Source organism: Paramisgurnus dabryanus, chromosome 23, assembly GCF_030506205.2.
Source record: "Paramisgurnus dabryanus chromosome 23, PD_genome_1.1, whole genome shotgun sequence".
Lineage (NCBI taxonomy): Eukaryota > Metazoa > Chordata > Actinopteri > Cypriniformes > Cobitidae > Paramisgurnus > Paramisgurnus dabryanus.
The window spans coordinates 2,385,628-2,406,517 of NC_133359.1; the positions used below are offsets into that span (position 1 = coordinate 2,385,628).

At 38.9% G+C, this 20,890-nt stretch overlaps 1 protein-coding gene across 6 annotated transcripts in view; it reads left to right on the forward strand.

Moving 5' to 3' along the window:
• Nucleotides 1-839: 839 nt before the first annotated feature.
• Nucleotides 840-20,890, forward strand: part of neo1b (neogenin 1b) — a 121,080-nt gene continuing 101,029 nt past the window's right edge. For all 6 annotated transcript variants that reach the window (XM_065277398.1, XM_065277394.1, XM_065277399.1 and 3 more), the window contains exon 1: nt 840-1,344. In XM_065277398.1, coding sequence (XP_065133470.1) covers nt 1,269-1,344 — 76 coding nt within the window. In that variant the 5' untranslated portion in view covers nt 840-1,268. The remainder of the gene's footprint in view (nt 1,345-20,890) is intronic.

A 20,890-nucleotide genomic window follows, 5' to 3' on the forward strand; every position in this document is an offset into this window, starting at 1 on the left:
GGTAAGGAGATGGTTAAACACTGATTTATGTTGTACTTCAATTTATGTTCAATGACTGATATTTGATTATTTTTAACAGATTGCAGCTTTAATGCGTCACAATAGCATATAAAACCTTCATAGTTTTAGAAAGAAAACCCCTTAATAATGAAAACTAAGTACACTTTATCCACCCTTATCATTAGGCAAATCTATGCCCTTGACTAAAACATTGTCAAGCCAAATTCCTCTCCAACATTGTATTATCTACTGCCAAAAGAACAAAGTCATAATCCACAGAGAAAGACATTTGTTTACATTTTCCCCATATAATGATTCTAAATTACGGATTTGTTTTTAAAAGTAGGCTGAATCGTGTTTGCAAGCTTCAAAGATATATGTGGCGCGTAATCGCCGCTGTTGCGCGCTCCCGGTTATCTTGCGTCCAGATGTCATTCAGCATTGAAACCAGCGGATGGCACTCGAATCTACAGCTAGTCATACTGGGAAATACATCTGTTTGCACGTTTTTAAAGGCTTTTGTGATTTAACTGGCTAAAAAAGGCATACATATATTTTCTCAAAACAAAATGCTTTATTTGTAATACGTATGTATATCAAATGAAAGATACTTTATTCTATCTATCATTAATTATTTACAATTATGTCACTAATATTTTATTGAAATGTCGCCTGATTCAAATTTAAAAAGTAAGTAGCCTACAGAAACGTAGATTAAGTATTCTGCAACTCCAGTTTGAAAGCGTGCGCATGCGCGTCACTCACGCTGTGATTTTTGGCTTTCCCGTTCTGAATCCATAATCCCTTGAGAATCCACTCCTGGTTTTCACAGGCTGATGCCCACTCGCACACGTTTGCTCGTGTTGGAGACTCCACTGCGGTAACCGTGCCGTTAAAGCTGTTGAACGTGTCTTACCGTCGCAACGCCGGGTCGGTCTTTAACGGGCCACAACCCGGTTGCAGCCGCTGGCGTTTTTGGCTCGTTCCGGGCGTCTGTGGATTGACTTAATGCCTCATCCAGAAGCTCCCTTCTGCTTTTTAAGTTCAAGAAAACACCCGGACCCGTCGCCCTCTCGCCTTTGACTCTTACCGGAGAATTCAATGTTTATTTTTTGGCGCCGCAGGAGCGCGAAGTCTTGCCCGTCGCGGACCATGTTCGTTATTTTTGTATAAAGCGCCTCGACCGGTTGCGGTCAATCAAACTTTACCTCAGAGAACGCGCTGGATAACTCGCGTGCATTTTTGTGTGTTTTTTACCTCAGAAAGTGATGGCGGAGCGGGGGGCACGGCTGCTCGTGTTGTTCACGGGTCTCACCGTTTTCCAGTTCGGCGGTGCGAATAAAGGTAAGTTGAGTCGGTGTCGTTGGACCCTCAGCGCCCCGTTCCCAATCCCATCACGTTTAACAATTTGCCTCTTCGCTAACCAGATAACTCCGTTTTTCCATGTTAATGTACTAACTCATTTCAACCAATCTGTGTATTGTGGGTCATTTTAGATCTTTATTGTAAAAGTGTACGTTAATGTGTGTATAAAGATAAGGGTTACATTATGGACAATGTTGCATACACTATATGTTAACTAGGTAAACAGACTCACGTTGACTCTAACTAATTAATAGGAGGAAATGTTTCATTAACCTTTAAAGTAATGCAGCAGCATGTGTTGGAAAATTGACACTGGAATAGAGAGCACTTGTAGGAAAGCCACCATCCATGCATTCATTCATTTATCCATCCATCCACCCATTCATCCATCTTCAGCAGAACAAGAGATGAGATCGCTCTTGACCTTTCCTATAGGAAGAATTGTGGAAAAGTGCAGACAGGGCAGTGGTTGATTGATGATGGTGTGGCCAGGGTCAGGTCCAGACCGGGAATCTTTACTATTGGGAATGATGAAAGGGAATTTTCAGGCTGACTCATGTGAAGATCAGCACCCCAACCTACTGCCATTGGGATTGCCGTGAGGTGAATTTGGAAAAACTACACCAAAGTCACCTCAAATACAGCTTCAGAGGAGATATTTACCATTCGCAGATGTAACTGAAAAGTGAATTTTTCATTTAAATTTATGATTCAGATCATCATAGTTTCACATTTCTATGTATAAATCACTTTTTGAAAGCTAAATGCTTGTGGTTATCACTTTTGCTGTAAGAGATCCCGGATAGGGCTGGAATGGGGATTTATACATTTAGGCAGTGTTAAGTTACTAATTATGGCGTGCCTCTAAAAACGTGTTTTTTGTTTATTCGAAAGCACATTTCTCTGAGGTTTCAGACTTATAGTTTAAAGCCAAGCCACAAGTCTTTGCTCAAAGATAGTCTCTGCTCATAAACTGACTGTTCACAATTGTAAAATGCAAGACTGAATGCAAGAGTCTTAAAAAAACACAGTAATTGTTTTGAACCTGACACAGCATCTGAAGTCAAACCGCAAGCCGTCTCTTTTGCTATTCAGAACACGTTTAAGTATTTTTTGTGGGCTCAATGGGAAAAAGTGGTCGGGAAGTCTAGTCAAACTGAATTTGCCCTTCCACTTTTGTACAAAAGTTTTTTTTTTTTTTTTTGGATTACAAATAACTTTAGAGATTGTTTACATGGAATAGAAAAGTTTTATGAAATTGTTTGCTTCGTACGCCAAGCCACAAGTCCTCTCTTAATGAAAGTCCCCCTATTCGTCAAAGTAGTTTTCCATGGGCTTTATGAGATGAGAGAGTCTGAATACTGAATCTTAGTTTTGTTTTAAAAAGCAACTAATTTAACAATAATGGATTTCGAATAAATTCAAAATTATGATCTTCAAGATAACCCTTGTTGACCTTTCCTATCATTAAAAATACAGCATTGTTGACAGCACTGTGCATGTCACATTTCTGTTTAATATTCCTGTCCCTTCATTTGTGTTTCTGCCTCGAGACTTGTGCTTTATAGTCGTGTGTAAAATGCAGATTATCAGCAGAAAAACAGTCTGCCATCTCTTATGCCACCCTGAGAATGGCAGGGACTGGTCACAATCATCATGCTGTCTCTGCATAATTGCTTTTGGCACAGCAGGTAAACGACGCAAATGGAGACATCTGTACTCTCATTAGCTGTGTGTGTGTGGTGGGGAGAGAGAGGGGATGTTGGGGGGGTTGTGATCTTGAAAGCAAGCTTAATCCTCATCAATGTCGAGCTGAATGATTGAATGACATTTTACCGCATGCATTTGACCCCCTCCCTGCAGCTACTAGTGGGATATCAACAGTGCGATCTCATTTACAGGGCTCCAGGGGAAATTTGGGAATCTCGCATAGACACTCGGTCCGCTGTGCGATGCGTGTAGCCATTTTCTCAATGCCTACAGCTGCCTGAGAAGATGAAACAGCACATTGACAGAAAAACACGATCTGTTTCTTATCTGTGTGCTTAAGTCTAAGTGGGACTGGCAGTGGGCGACAGAGGGTTTGGCTGCTTAGCAGTTTTGGAAGTCTTCACCTCTAGATTCAGAGTTTAAAAAAGCATTACATTTACATTTATGCATTTGCCAGATGCTTTTATTCAAAGCGTCTTATAGTGCTTTCAATTAGTTCAGTCTAACATTTCTTTTATCAGTGTGTGTGATCTTTGTGTTGCTAAATGCAATGCTGCTAAATGCAATGCTGCATCAGTAAAAACGTGTACATTGTAATAAACGAATGTTCAGCAACTGAAACTGATCGGACGAAAATAGTTCAATTGGTGAATACCGAATAAGTGAAGATCGAATAAATTTTACCGAACAATAATGTTTTTGGTGACACGATCCAATAACAACCAGTGTAGAGTAACTGTGGGTTCACATCAGCCGTGTTTGAGGCATAAAAATCACGTCTAGTTTGCCGCTTTAACATTTTAAGTTCACTCGCTTCATTCGTGCATGAAAGTCATGCTTAAAATTCTAGTCATCGAGACATTCACGTGGAAATTTGCGTCATGGGAGGGGCTTCTGTGACTCCCCTCGCTTTCTGTAATCAAGTCACTACTAGATAAAGCTCCTGATTGGTTAATGCGGCACATTTTTCCGTCAAAGGTCGAATTTTTCAACTCGTGCGTTTACCGCACCAACGCTCAATTCGCGCCATTCACACGAACTAGACGCGCAAATGAAGAAGAAACGCGTCTACCGCTCCGCACTAAACGCCTCATTCGCGCTGAGAGACCTCCAGACACATGTCGATACGTCTTCACATTGACTTAACATTGAAATCACTCGCGCTTGATGCCTCTCTACCGCGGCTGGTCTGAACGCAGCATAAGAGACGCAGACGCTTTATAAATGCAGTAAACATATCGGTGGTATGGAAGCATTTTAAAGTCTCAGAGAAAGATGCGTTTTTATATTTATATTTATTTTTGTCCAAATAGTTTTGGTTGCCGAGGATTCTGTCTTTCCCTAATCTCACGATACAGGATTGCGATCCAACATGTTGCAATACTGTAAATCAAGGTGGTATATTGGGATATTTCCTCTTTTGGGAATATAATAGGATATAATTTTAGGAAAGTTGTCATTAGCCTCTTTCACACAGTAATACTGGTTAATTACCATGAATTTACCAGAATGAATTTACCAGTAAATACAAAAATGTGCTGTTCACACACGCAGTGACATTCCGTCTTTTTACCAGTAAGACATCATTCACACATCAGTATCAAAATACCGGTAAATTCGTTGAGAAAGCGGAAGTACCTGTGGCGCACGGCGAGCTCAGTGTTGTATTTGTAAACAATCCACGTCGTTCATATCCACGGTCCGTATTTTGTTGTTTTCACGTCTGTGGTAAACTCTGACAGTCGCGAAGTTGCTCATGACCAAACAACATTGCATGAGGCGACTTCAAACCGATGGCGTTTTAAACAACAGTACTTTTTGCACATTAGGCTTCACATAGGGCGTGCTAAGGACGTCGGCAATTCGGCAAGTAGGTGGTAAGCTGTTTTAAACAACTTTGGTGAAGAAATGTGGACGTAGACTTCAGGTGTGCTCGACTTTCAAGCAGTGTGTGTGTGGAAACGTCAGTAAACAGTCTGGGGGTAAACGCGTCATCTGTTTTAAAACATTATTATTGGCCCGAAGCTGTCAGCGCGGTCTGACGTCATCCGTTTTAAATGCCGGTAATCCTATATTTTTCGTTCACACATAGCGCTTACTTACCGGATTAATTACTGGTAATCTTACAACCTGTCTTACTGGTAAATTGGGAGCACTGATTTACCGGAAAGGTTCTGTTCACACATGATCTGTTAACTGCAATTTACCAGTAAAGACTGTATGTGTGAAAAGGACTATTGAGAACACACTACCATATGCAAACCTTGGCGAAAAAATGTGGCGCATCCTTCTGTTAGTACCTTTTTATCATTGTTTGAGTTAAAAGATAAGAAGAATCTAATGGTCGGGATCTAAACTCCAAACGAAACAACTTCCATGAATCTTGTATGATAAAAAACTATATCCATATTACTTTTTATATATCATGATACTCACATGTATCAATATTTTTTACACCCCTCTACAGTTTTTTTTATTTGTGTGTGCAGCCTTTTCAGTTGTTGATTGAGATTGGGCATTTGTTTAAACTTAATTGTGTAAATAATTTGAGTTCTGGATGTGGTATATCTATATTTTATGCTAAGAACAAATAAGATTTGGGTTTGAAATGTACAATTGAACTGACAGTGAGACAGTCATTTTTAAGCTCGTCCATAGATTTAACAGAAAAGTTTTCCTACTAACTTGCAAACAAATTCACAAATTTTAAACGCCTTAATCACGTGTTCAAAGGACAGTGATGGAATGAAACAAAACAAAACATTGGTCTTAAATTGCTTTTTACTTAATGATTAAATGGAAAAAAACAGTTAGAATACAAGAACATGCATTGGGTGATCGGCTGACATTGGCTTAACTTTAAACACTATGGGGTGGTTTCCCGGACAGGGATTAGTTTAAGCCAGGGCTAGGCCATATCTTAATTATGAAATATAACTTGTTTGAACAAACTTGGCTTACTAAAAACATTACTGGTGTGCATTTTGAGGCAAATCAAAGCGCACTGATGTATTTTAAGATAGGTCAGTGCAAGTTGTTTTCAGTTTGGACAGCTCTTACATTTATTTTAGTCTAGGACTAGTCTAATCCCTGTCCGGGAAACTGCCCCATTATGCTACGTTATTACTATGCTCGCTAGTACGGTTTAATCTTAGCTGCTTTTACTCTTTTTCTTATGTTGTCCACTGAGTTTTCTGATTTATAAATGTAATGCTTCTTTGAAACAATTATGAAAAGCGCAATATAAATAAATTTGAATTGAATCTGCCTCTCAAAATGCTAAGTGCATTTTCTCCGGGTCCTTTTTAGTCTGCATGTGTTGAAGTCCTGTGGTTTGGTCATGAGAAACCACTGATATCTTATGAATCTTTGCCTGTGGAATGAATGGAAAATTCCAGTCGGAGTTTGTTTAAGTGTTGCTCTTTGCAGTGAGAAGACATGTCTGTCCTTTTAAAAACACCATTTGACAAGGCAAAGCTTCACTCCCAGCGTCTTACTGAGCCAGGTCAGTGCTCTGAAAGGCAGAGGTCAGTCTTGATTATTTCTGCTATGGTCCCATTGAATAGACAACTTGCTGGTAGTTATTGCTTCTCCACCACCTCTCCGGCTTCTTTTTAAACTAGCCTGTAAAGAATGTTTAGATTGAGGGTGGTGATGGTGAAGGTATCGGTTTAATGAGGCCAGGAGAGACCTTGCTGAGGGGTTTGACCCATGCTGTGAGGATCGAGATATGTTGCTTTAAATGTGAATTGAAGGTCTTGACAGCAGTCTGTGAGAACCTGCAGAAGACATAACTCAACTAGTCCCTAGTCAAACATCACTGGTTCACAACTAAGGGCATCTGCACACTAGAGTTAAACCATACTACAAATCCTTGGTTTGCTTTCATGCATCCAGAGGTGGAAAGTGTTAAAAATTGCACACATCTGTTGACCAGGGAAAATTTCTATAGAGGCTTGTCTGGTTGATTCAGGCGTCCAAATTTGCAATATTTTCACTTGATTTTAGACTGGTTCAAGTCTTTCGGCATTCTTATCACAAACACTCGGTCCGTGATTTCTCTAGCGTATAAGTGCCCAAGCCGATGCTCTGCTCTTCCACACCTGCATCATTATCTTGATCATTTGATAATCTGTCTTGAGAAACCGGGCATCTGTTCTGTGTCCAAAAAGAAATTCGCCCCCTTCAGTAGATGGTGGTGTTCTCCCATTGGGTCATGCAGAATGAGGGTATGAATAATGTAAGAGAAGCTTAGCTGTCTCTAAAACTGTGATTAATTGGTTTAATTTGATCATGGTGTACCTTCTGGGCTCCTTTCACCACCTGATTTCTCATCTACCTGCTAATGGGTCTAGTGCTCATGTGCATCAAATGTCTCATCTAGCAGACCAGTAGCCCTCCTGTCTATGTAAAGACACCAAGAAAAATGTTTTTTGTTCAGAACAAGCACTATCGATAACATTTCTGGAATAATGTCGATTGCAAATACGTTTGACGCCAGCTGAAACTTTTATATAGACCGTTTCATCGGACGCACTTGCGTTGACGCAATACGACTGGTCTGGTCCGACCTTTACTTCCGGTTTCAGTTTTTTAATGGTCTCACTCAAATACCTCGTCGAAAATAACAAATGTTTTGGTTTCCTAGGTAACCTACGTGTTGTTTTTTTGCATGTTATATAAATAAACTACGTTTAAAGTACTTTGTTGTATTTATTTTTAGCTGAGTTTACCGGAAGTTATGTGTAGACCACGGACGCCGCTTGTTTATGTTGTTACTGCTGAAACCGTCTATAGATAAAGTCTGTGGTGTTATGCCACCAAGGCAGTCTACAGTAGGGCTGCACAATTAATCAAAAAACTTATCGGGATTACAATTACAAGTAAAACACTTACATAATCACCAAAAGCCTCAATTACAGCTGTCAATTTTGCTCATTTCTGACTCATTTTGGCAGTATGTTTGGGCACCAAATACAGTGGTGAATCAGAGATTTTAAAATTGGTCAGTTGACGTGTCCTTTAGCCATTCGATTTTTTACTTACAACATAACTTCCATAATTATCTGTTATTTACATTATATTATTTAGTTTTGGATGTTTAGAATTTACCATGCGTTTGCTTCACCGAAAGTTATAAAACAATTTAAAACTTCAATGTAAAGTCTATTAATTGGCAATAAGAATCGCAATTACAATATCAAGGTAAATAATTGTCAATTATGATTTTTTTTGTCATAATTGTGCAGCCTTAGTCTATAGAGACTTGTTAATTCCTGGGCTACATATTTAGATATTTTTAATTGAAGAGCTCAAGATTAAAAAGTCGCTAAACGCCCACTCTGTCAAAAATTAGATAATGATATTGACCAAATGCACTCAGCGCGTACGGTACATCGTCAGATACTTTCGCTTCAAATCCACTTCATCCCCGTCCCTTAGGCCAGTGTTTCTCAACCCTGGTCCTCAAGGACCCCCTTCCAGAATGTTTTAGATGTCTCCCTAATTAACACACCGTATTTAAATTATTAGCTTGTTAGGGAGACATTCTGGAAGTAGGCTGATGAGTTAGTTCAGGTGTTTTAAATTGGGAGACATCTAAAACTTTCTGGAAGGGGGTCCTTGAGGACCAGGGTTGAGAAACACTGCCTTAGGCCATTCAGAAATAATAGCGCAACAATTTTTCAGCAAAGTCCTCAAAGTGCACAAAAATTTTGTTTAATAATCAATGGCTTGAGTATGCAAGTTTTTGATTTACAGAATATATGACAATTTTAACATAATTTATGTTAGTTTTACCATTATTCATAAAGGATAATGGAGAGTGACTGAAGACTTTTATACAGATGGAGATTTTTGCATGTACATAGAGGGTTTTGCAGTGAAAAACAGTGAAATTTGTTAAATACCAATGAAATGACCAAATACCAATGAAAAGTGAGGTTTGTGAAAATAAGGCATTTTAATGAGTGCCAATAACCTTTTCATTGCCATTATAGTGAAATGACTGAACCTAAACAAGAGCTTGATAAAAAATACTTGTTTTCAAGAAAACATGTCAGACGAACTTCATATATTTAGACATTAAAGATGTATTTGCTTTTGCAAAATCAAACCTTTACTTTAGAACTTTTCCTAAAAATGTTTGCATATGTAATTGGGGCAATACAGTATGCGGTAATTGATCTCTGATTGGTAGGTACAGGGTTCGTTACCATGGAGAGAATTTTCCAGCTCTATAGACCACATGCTAGCAAGCCTCCCGCTGATATCGGTTCACTCAGTCACTGTAGGGAAGGGAAATTACTGCTTTTTTGTAGAAACCTGCTGAAACAAGAGTTGGCCATTTATAGGTCTGAACACTTTGGCCTAATTTAATGGATGCCCTCAATCGAAAAACAAAGGTCATGAAGCTGGGCAGGGATTTTCTGTATTGCCATTATTCAGAGTACTTGCTTACCTAGACCTTTCTGTAAAAATGCTCGGTACTATCCGACACATCTATTAAATATTGTGTTAAATGTAGTTTATACTTTAAGCGAGGCCACAGACCCAATCTGACTCCATCTTAATGCTGTCTAACCTCTTTCAAATGATGCATTTAAAAGAGCAGCCAACCTTATATTAATGTCCTTTCATATTGTGCAATACAGAAAGGTGTAGTGCTGCTATAAAAGGCACTTGGGTTCAGAGATGACTGGCAAATGATATACTGGTCTTTCTTCCTCATTAGCTTTATGGACGAGTCGCTCTTTTGGTCGTCAGGGATGAAATTGGCTTTGGACCTCATATAGACACAGAAGGGATGAGGTAGTACGTAGCAGGCGTTTTAAAACACAGGTTTATGAATCACTATTTGCCACAGGCTCGTGTTTAAATGTTTTTAAAAGTTTAAAAACTTTTTAAAAAATTTGACCCAGTTTTGGGGATTTTGTTGTAGTTTTACACAACACCAAGCAAGGCAGCAACTTTATCTGTTAAATCGCTTGCACTTTATGAATAAGAAACTGCTGTTTATCGCTCTTTGATATGTAAAATACATCTTGATTAAGTTGGCCTCTGCTTGCAGACTTAAAGTTCCTGCTGTGATCCCCAAGGACGCCTCCCTTTTAAGATATTAGAATACCCATCAATTACTGATGTGTAGTCCCCGGCGAAACCTTAAAGGTGTTGTTTTAAGTTTTTCTATGATACTTTTCAGGGAGTCTGTGGAGTGGATTTAAATATTGCGCTAAACGTATTAACCACTTACCCAAAATATTTAATAAGCCAAGACGTGGGTGTTTAGGTATTTTATGAATTATGACAGGTGAAACCTCTGTATGGGCCTTCCGATGGGAATTCATTTAATAATAGTTTAGTTTTACTTGTTTTATTGTTAGGAAGTCGATTAATTTTATCCGCAAGTAGTGGCAGATCGCAAATTTCGTGGGTTTATCGTAAAAGCACCCATCCACCACTCTTGTCATTTCATAGCCTAGTGTCAGAAAGAAATTGCTGTTTATTCTAATTAGACATGATTGAAGGCGTGTCAGCGATACATGCGGTGTAATAATGGCAGTACACATCCGTCAAACAGTCACAGACTCCATGAATTCTTCCTTGGGGATGCAGATGAACCCTTCCCCTGGACGAAACGTATAAATTGGTTTTCCCCCTCGTTCGGTCTGCTGAAGTACATGAAGGCCGGGGTATGATTTAATCATTGACTATATTATATACTCTCGCTTCTCAGGCCACGGTCCTTGCTGTGCAGGCATCAATTAAACAGACGTACACACGAGCTTTAATAAGCCTGTGAGTGTGTGCCGTTGGCAGCCGTGTCACAGAGACTGATGGTTGTGACAGCAGGCGCTTGATAATTAACCAAGATTCCCGCTATTCTCCTCACACATTTATTCGGAGCTGGATTAAGACGGGTTTGTGTGCGAGCCTTTTAAGGGATAAAAAATTGTGCCCTGAACAAACCGGGGTCGCCGGTTCATGCGCTCCCCCCGGGCACGAGCAGGTGACTGAATATTAGCCGTGGGTCGTTTGCTTTGTGCCGAACACAAAGTGGTTTGTAATGAAATGGCATGAGATGTGAACTTCATCAGCTTTGCCCTTGATCTTGCAATGAGTCTTAATGTATGAAACACAGTTTATTGTTCACTACTCACTGGAATAGGTTAAATAGAGAGGTCACATTTCAAGTATGCGTTGCATACTTGACAAGCATGTTAAACTAGTATAAACTAATATAAACATGAAAGCATTTTTAATTCGCAATGCTTTTCACCTCCAGTCTGAAAAACCGTACAAAAGCTGTTACTAGGGCGGGACCTTTTGAAAAAGTATTAATTTGTACCTAAAGAGTGAATATTAGTATCCCAAAGGTACATACTGGTACCAAATGTGTTTCTGTACCCTTAATGGAGTGTACTGTATTTAAGATAAAAAAACTTCCCATATTGCATGGGTAACACTTTTTGCTATTATCACGGTTGAGCAATATCTTTTTATGCTTGTATAAGTTTTTTGTGAGAAATAATATTGTGAAAATTATTTGGTATTAAAGGGACACTCCACTTTTTTTTAAATATGCTCATTTTTTCAGCTCCCCTAGAGTTAAACATTTGATTTTTACCGTTTTGGAATCCATTCAGTCGATCTCCGGGTCTGCCGCTACCACTTTTAGCATAGCTTAGCATAATCCATTGAATCTGATTAGTCAAGTTTTAAATAGGAAAAATATCAAAACTCTTTGGTCCTTTTTGAGCGTGATGCTAATGGTCTAATGCGATTTAATGGATTATGCTAAGCTATGCTAAAAGTGGTAGCGGCAGACCCGGGGATCGGCTGAATGAATTTCAAAATGATAAAAATCAAATGTTTAACTCTAGGGGAGCTGGAAAATGAGCATATTTTCAAAAAAGTGGAGGTTCCCTTTAAATGAATAACATAAAAACCCTGTTAAAAGAAAAAGAGAACTTTACCGTGATGCATATTGTTATCATGAAATAAGATGTTGGTCATATCGCCCACACCTAATTGTCACAATAACTTTTATTACATTAGTGATAATCAGCATTAAATTAACAGAAACCTAAAACAATGCCTGCTGCTAAATATAAACCTGTAGCATAGAAAATGTTTTATTTTTCTGATAACATTTTGCTAGCAGATTAGGAATAAAATTGCCTAGTGGCGTGTCACACACACTAAGACCAAAAACCTATATTAAAAATCTGTAAGATTGATCTGGGTTTACTAAAACACCTTCATCCGAGGCGGGCTAAACATCTACCTTTTATGTATTTAAAGTGCCATAATGGTTCTCATAGTCTGTTTGTGTATGCAGAGGTTTGCTCACATCCACAGTAGGTTATATTGATGGTCTTTCCTATAGGGAAGCTATCATGTGTTATGCAGGAAACCAATAGGAAGAGCTGTTCATTTGTCTAAACTGCTGTGTAAATATGACACCGGCTGTACTCTGTTTGTGTACTGAATGGAGACCATTAGGTTTTTAGATGCATAGTCTGTAATAAAGACCTAGGATAGGGATTGTATGAGCTTTATTAGATTCAACGGTTTCTGCAAGAATTCGTTCTGTTCTGTTTAAGCAGTAAGGTTTGTACTGTATTTAACAATTGCACAGTGTGTTGATTTGAATGTAAAACATACACAAGAGATGGTTTTCTGAATGATTTACATAGAAACATAGTCAATTTAATAAACCTCATTGTAAAAATCAAGCTGAGAAATGTTTGTGTCAGTTGCTAAACCATTCATGTGAAAGTTGTGACATTTAATGCATTGGTTAATTGTCAAATATTGCAATAATAATTTATTGGACTGTACTTTTGGCATGTTCCACTGCATGGTACAGTTCGGTACGGCTCACTTTTGGGTGTTTTCCCTTGTGTACAGTAACTACCCAGTACTTTTCTGGTACCACCTCGGTTGAGGTTCCAAATGAGCTGTACGGATACTAAAATGTGATGTGTAAACACTGCAGATCACTGATTGGTCAGGGAGAATTGCTAAATGCAAGATTAGCTTACTCTCATGCACCGTCGCGAGCAAACCAAGTGATTTTGTCGTCTGCGCTTTGTTGTACGAGTTCCCAAACCCCCCATTTATAGCAGTAAAAAAATCCACATGCCGAGAATCACTATTCCAGCAATAATGCTCCATTGGTGCTGTGTTGTGCGTTTTGTGTGTGTGTGTCGCATTTGCAATGATGTCACTGCAGTAGAGGCGGAGCAACTATAACGATAAGTCTATAATCCCATGCACTTTGAAGCGGTACTAAACTTCAATGGAAAAACAAACCGAGCAGTAAGCAACATCATGCTAAAATGTTCATAACTTACAGAAAGAATTGTCCTTCACAACCTCGTTTAGTGTCACATTAAAAATGGCATCTGTTCAAGACTTGTTGGCACAGTTTTGTTTGTTATTTTCCGAAAAACACTTTGACAAGGACTGAAATATTTCCTATCCTGTCTCAAAATGACCTTGTTTTGTGCAGTATGATGCTGTCCTCCTATGCAAAAATAAGATTTGAAGTGTTGGATCTGTTTTGTCCTGCTGTGTTTGCCATCTTCTTTTTCTGTTGGCCGTTACGCTCTCTGTCATCATATTGGCCCTGACGGTAAATTGCAGTGTGTAATTGAAAAGCGATGGAAGTGATTTAAAGACGTGTACAGCTCCCTGGTGACCTGCGGAAAGCGCTCGCTTCCCCTTATTTTCCCCCTTTCTGCATCTGAGGCCATGATTGATGACAAGAACTTCTGTTAGAAAGAGGATGATTGGCCGTGACCAATTCGGTTTGTTGTCACTGGGGTACGAGGCTTGTTTTTGTCCCGTGATACTTCCTAGTCGTTGCTGTGCTCGCTGTGTGTTTTTGGATTGTTCAGCTGTGTGTGAGGTGGTTTATAGAGGAAGAGAAGGAGGCTTTTATATGCAGATGGTTTTGAAGCCTCACGATTTCAGTTTTAGGTGCTTAACCTTCCTTTATATGATATCTCACCCAAAAAGCCCAAAGGAGAGCAGCTCGCGCTGTGAGTCATAGTCTTTTTGTTGCATTACGTGGGTGTTGAAAATATTGCAGCCTTGCGTGACTTTGGGAATTGTGCAGATGCGACTTTGTGATTTTTTTCCTTTTTTTTTTTTGAAATGCAAATGGTAAAATGAACGGCTTCAGTCATCGGTGCCCTCTACTCTGAAAAATGATTGCTGAATGAAAATGACTTTCCTGAAAGTACTTTTGGTGGATGAAACATTGGTTATTTAACTAGTTTAACTTTTGCTTGGCCTACGTTTGATATCCCGTTTCACGTTTTTCCTGCCATATGGACTCGATTGATGAGTTCTTGAATGTCCTCTACTTTACCTCACATTTTGTTTTTACTGTAAATAATTCATTGGTGCATCTTATTCCATAAAGAAATTGTGTGTGTTGTCGCGTATATCAATATTTAATAAATAACCAGCTCCACCCCTAAAACAGTTTTCCATTTCACCTGACATCATCAGAACGGCGTCTGTAGGGAAAATCAGTCTACCCTCATTTAATATGCTGTTTCATTCGTCGGAGTATGAAAGCGAAATTGGTTGCGAACGTCATTTCACATTGTTGTTAAAGCTCCAGTGTGTACTTTTTTTAGTTAATTCTTAGCAAAAACCCATGTTTTCTTCCAAAAGTATGTGCTCATTCATGTGTAATTACTTCCACCCCACTAATCAAAGTATTCTCGTAAGTGTAGAATCTGCTATTTAAAATACATACCGCCGTAGCGCTCTCTGGCTGAATCCATGTTGTGCCTCCATCTTTGAAATACATTCGCCGACGAGGGACATTCCTGAAATTCAAGCTCCGCCTTTCGCGCTTTCAGAGCACACTCAAGCTGGCCGCGAGCTGAAGCCTACGGAGGTTGCATGTGTAGGCGGTATACGTCATCAAGACAGTCTTATTTCAGAATATTAACAATTATAAAGCTGACATTTATTCTTAGTTAATTGTAAATTGATGTAATATGCTTATGACTTGCGAATGTAATGCTCAGTTAATTTAAATAAACCAGGCTTGATGACGTATGCAGCCCGGATATGCGACCTGCGAATCCTTCGGCCGCACGCCGTGATAAACCTGCGATCTAATGCTTTGAAAGCCTGTTGAAGAACTATTCTCGAGGACATTAAAACAAGTCGCCAAGGAAGCGAAACAGGGATTTTAAACGACAACGCGACAGGAAAAACATCAAGACCAAAGTCAATATTGGAGTTAGTTTTCCAAGATGGGGCTCATTGGACTCAAGTTACTTTCTATCTTCACCACAGGTAATTCAGCATATTCGTTTACATCTATACAGTTTATGTTGTAAACTTGAAGTTTTATAGTTCCTTGGCTAACTATAGCATGGGTATGCGTAACACTTGTTAGTGTAAACGTTCATGTGGTTTAATGTCTTGGAACAGCCACACGCCGTCTCTCCGCCCATTTATGTAATCTGAGGTACTGAGATAAATGTTTTTCATCTTTTCTGAACTCTAACACAAACACACGGTGTACAGCGCTATTTTTAGCCTTTCATTGATAAAAGCGTCTGATCTGCGCGTCTTTCGTTTCATTTTACAAGCGTGTGAAAGTTGAGCGATCTTATTACCAATATCAGAGAAAGCTCTTACATATACACGGACATGTAACGTTTACTTAAACATAAGCATTGGACTCTGACATATTAGTTCGCGTCCATTTAAACCCGTCATTACTCTAGCTCATGAGTAAATGACAAGAGAGGAACTGGTCCACAGACCATCTCCTCAGTAATCTGAAGAGAAGCGGTCGAAAATGGACAAAAAGAGACGGATTTAAACACCAAGTGTAAACGTAATGTCTCTCTCTCGTCCACTTGTGATCTGATCGATGAAAACACATCTTAATACCAAGTTTAACAGCCCCTGTGATATTTTTCCTCGCGTGGATGAAAAAGGAGTGTCTAAGCTACGTTTATGATTGCTTTTTGTAACTTATGTGATTTTAAGCGGACATATCATGACAATCAGACTTTTTACATGTTTAACATAAATCTGTGTGCTTTGACGGATCACAGGCAAAGGACATTGCAAATTGTTCATTTTTTTTCATTGCTTTTGCTTTAGCTACTGGAAGCCATGTTAACCTTGGCATGACAGGGCCACCGTACTAGTTAAAACGCGTTCCGAATGGGGGGGGCTAGAAACTAATAATCAGTTGGTTGTCATATAGAGCTTTACCGCTAGATGGGAGTAGATCCTACACAGTGGGGCTTTAAAGCCCTTCAGGGTCATTAAATGCCAAATACGCTGCTTATTTCTCATGATTTATTTTCTTAATTGAATTGTGAATGCTTTGATTGATGTCTCTGTTGAAGGTCTCGCTAAAAACCTTTTCTTTGAGCCCCTGACATGCGTGTACCCCTCCGTTAAACCCCGAAGCTACAATCTCTCACTTGGATTATACTTTCTTTTTTATGTTATGATGGATTTATCTACTGAAAAAACAATTTACTTTCCCTGTGCAATTTTACCGTGACGACAGTGATAGATAGCCGAGATGTCAGTTTATTAAGAGTTCCTGAGTACTTTATTCCATTCACTTTGAGGAGGATGGTTTTTTTGAGCATACGTTTCTTTAAAGTCTTTCCGAGCGCCTGCTGAGACGAGATAAAAGACACGCAGAGGAAGAGAAAAGGTGCAGCTGTAATGGAAGGGCAGTCACAGACAGGTGAAAGGGAGAAATAAAAGAGCAAAAACTGAGATGAAAATGAAGCTGTAGACAGGCAGTGCCTGGGGTTTTCATGAGGGCTACAGTACATCGATGATCCACCCAGCATGCACCATCCAGATACTCATTTGACCTGCGCTGATGAAGAAGAAAGATATCAACTAGGGAAACTCTTTTTCATTTTATATGGAAATGATGTGGGCCATCTGCATAAGTGGTTGACATTTAATGGTGAATGGATGAATGGATGGATAATCAAGCAAAAAATCTTTAAGGCTGCGACAACTAATCGATTAATTGATATAAATCAATAATGAAAACTGATTAACAAATGTTATTATGTGTTAGTTTAGTCTGTGACATTACACTATTTTCATTATCAGTTATTATTGATTACCCCTACATATTTTATAAGGAAGTAGATGGCAGACTGTCATAAAGATATTTTGAAGCAATCATAAATCGTTGTAAAGCCTGATTTGTACTTCTGCATAATACTTAAGCCATACCCTCTTCGCCGTATTTTACAGTTTTTGTTTATACTTCTGCGTTGTTGTCCGTGTCGACATGCAGACCTCTTATCTCCATGTTGATGGGCATGTTACTGTTGTAATCGGCAGTATCAAGGCAAAAAATAAACAAGCAGCAGTTTGTGTGAACTTTGTTGGAAAAGCATCAACAATGTTGGCGGCAACTAAGCATCAATTTTTGTTACAGCCTTAGTTTTAAATATTAGGGCTGCACGATTAATCGCATGCGATTGTCACTCGCATCACGTCAGTAAAGCCGGTTCCTTGATTATTAATTACATATTTCACCGCTTGTCAGTGAACTACGGCTTTGTGTAGTAAATGTCACTCCATCTGAAAGCAGCTGATGTCGATTTACTAATAATCAAGGAACCGGCTTTACTGACGAGATGCGTGTGACAATCCTGTGCGATTTATTTTGGTAAAACATCATATTCACGATTATTAAGCGCGATTACTCAATAACTAATGCATTTATTTAACCTTTTTATAAAGTAAATGTTGCATAGGCTAGATGTGCCAAAGTGCGTGGTGCCTTCGAAGTACACATCAGTCCAACACGCATTTTATATTTTAATTGCACAATAATTGTTTTACCTCGTTTTATCTTGTTTTTGTAATTATTTAAATCAAAAATTTCAATCAAAAACGATTAATTGCACGACCCTAGTTTTTACTGTCACAAACAAAAATGAGGAAGAAAAAAGCATTGCTGAGAGAGGGGTTCTAGCAGACCGATCACAGCACTTGTGGTCCACATAGAATTTATATGCATCGTTACGTTTTTGGGGAGGTGCATATCAGGCTATCGCGTAAGATACGCGACTATGCAGAAGTATAAATTGGGCTTAAGTAGATGCTGATGCTGACGTGATCCCCAAATTGCCAAGCATTATTTGATTCATTAATACATAAGTTCCTCACAAATCTAAACACAAGCAGACGTGTTGACTAAACAGTTGTGCAAGTTAAGAGGAAATCTGCGTGTGTTCCTTGTTTTGTTTGGTATCGGTTATTTATTTCCTAATGCCTCAGCTGTATTTTAATTAAGGATGTGTAGTTGCTGTGCTGTTGGAAATTAATTTACATTGCCTTGAAAATAAGAGCTAATCAAAGATTGTTGGGATGAAAACCGGAGAGACTACAGCACAATTAAAAACCTGCAGCAGAGAGCCTATATTAAACCGAAACTCACCACTGACCCAGTTTAGATCCGCAGGGACTCTTCACACCTCACGAATCCATTTAACCTTCTCAAGCTAATGATGGCGGTCAGGTAGGGAAGAGCGAACACAGGACAGTGAGAAAGTATTTGTGTTATAAACGTTTTTTTTTTAGCTTCCCCACGGGTTTGCTTGTTTTGAGATGGGAGTGTTAATTGGTGTTGTTTTAAGATTCGTTGTTCTGAAGAATAACATCATACTGCGACTTTTCTTTGAAGTGTCCATACACTCCATTTACACCTGTTGTTAACATCCTTATTTGATCATTTGCATTAAAAACAAGTGTAAACTAAGTTAAAAATGCATTGCGATCGGATCAAATCAGATTAAGGGGTCAGAGATGGATGCAAACTGCTGTTTGTGTGGGCTGGCTGGTGCTGTTTGAATCAATAGCAGGTGTATAGGGAAATTACTGATCCTTAGGGGATAGAAATTTGGCGTTTTATTTTCTCAAGATCTGGGGACGGTAATCTTCGTTCTGGTAAAATACAAAAGCAAGATTTACGGGGATTGAAACATGGTAACGGTTTTTTCTCAGTCTGTGAGTCTCTTTACTGTTGTTATTTTAGATACAGCTGTGGCAAGGTTGATTTGTTCTCATGTCACTGTTGTTTTATCAGGAGAGAAATGAGACCGAGCTGTTGTCTTGGCATTGTTTCTGCAGGAGCTTTGGTTGTTTCATCTTATCTCACTTACCTTAAGGCTCCAGTCATGTGTTGTGTATATTAAATGTGAATGTAATTGTTTTGGTATGTTGTTTTTCTCCCTGATGCCATTGGTAGACATGCTTTTTGAATAAAGTTCAAATTCTTGGTTGCATAGCTGGATGTTGCCATTGGCAGCTGTCACTCATTTTGCCTCAGATCATTGAAAATAAATGACTTCCATGTGTTTTTGCTGCAGATGACTGCCAATGTGAATAAACCTTTAATTATTCTTTTATTTAAAGCAATTAAGTTTTTAATTTGTTACAATTCAATAGTATAACATTGGCCATATGCCACCTTGATCTGTTTATATCAGAATCAACATTGTAAAAAACATTGTAAATCAACAAGTTCAGACCTCTGTGCTGTTATTGAGCTCTGTTTTATAAATAATTTAGGAACTCATGATTTGTTTTATAAAGATATACAACAATGTTCCTGGTTTTGGATCCAGGTGCATTGTGGTGGACCAGATCAGATGCCTGAATTGTTTGGAGAAATCATTGGGAGAGCAGAGCTTTTATCTTTTAGCTTTTTTCTGCTGTAGAGATCTTAAAGAAAGGCCAGCTCATCTGGGACAGACCATATTTAAAAGATGAAGGAATCTGAGGATAGGGAGTCTTCTCGCTGTGCCAGGAGACTACTGCACATACGTGTCTTTTATTTTCATGTACACACACTTCTCTTAGTATGTTTTTAAATCCAGAGAGGGTTGGTGAACTTCAATAGTGGTCTCTTTTCCAGTCTCTTACTTCTATGTTCAGTGTCTCTTTATATCGAGTGTTTAGAAACATAAAGAATTGAACAGTTCTGCTAAAGGTGAAGTGTTTGCTCTCTGATTACAGTATTTATACTCTTTAGGAAATTACGGATTGTGCACGAATGGTCGAATATTCGATCTGCAATAATAATTCGAATAGAAAAAATGTTATTTGAATGTTTGCAGTGTTTCCCACAGGATTTTGAGAGACTTGTGGTGGTGATGACGTCATATAATTAACATATATGTGACGTCATCACGTGTTTGCGTTTGATCGAGTGTTGGCACCTGGAATATGTTTCACTACTACTCTTTGATCACATTATATTGCATTTTAACACAACTGAATGCTGTTTTTACATCATATCAGTTCTGTTGTCAGACATAAAATGAGTAGACTATAAAATAGTTACTAAACACGACCCAGTAACACCTCGGGCCCTATCTTCACCCAGCGCAATTGACTTTGTCAGTGACGCATGTATCATTCGTATTTTGCACCGGTGCACAGCGGGTTTTTCACTCCACAGACGCACGTCGGCAAACTAGGGAATGAACTTGCGCTCCCTGGGCGGTTCAGCGCAAAAAAGGAGGTGTGTTGCGGCGCAAACCATACCTGATGCTATTTTGCAGTTTAAAAAAAAAATTGCGCCGCTGACCGTTGCGCGTGGTTCATTATGCTATTTTAAGGGCGCATGCTTGACCATAATGTATAGCGTGCACAACGCGCACACAATTTGCTTATCTAATCTACACAGATGCAACAGTTATTTTTGCAAATCATAAATTGTTACAATAAAAAATATTAACACATGAGATAAGGGGAATCATAGTGGTGAGCA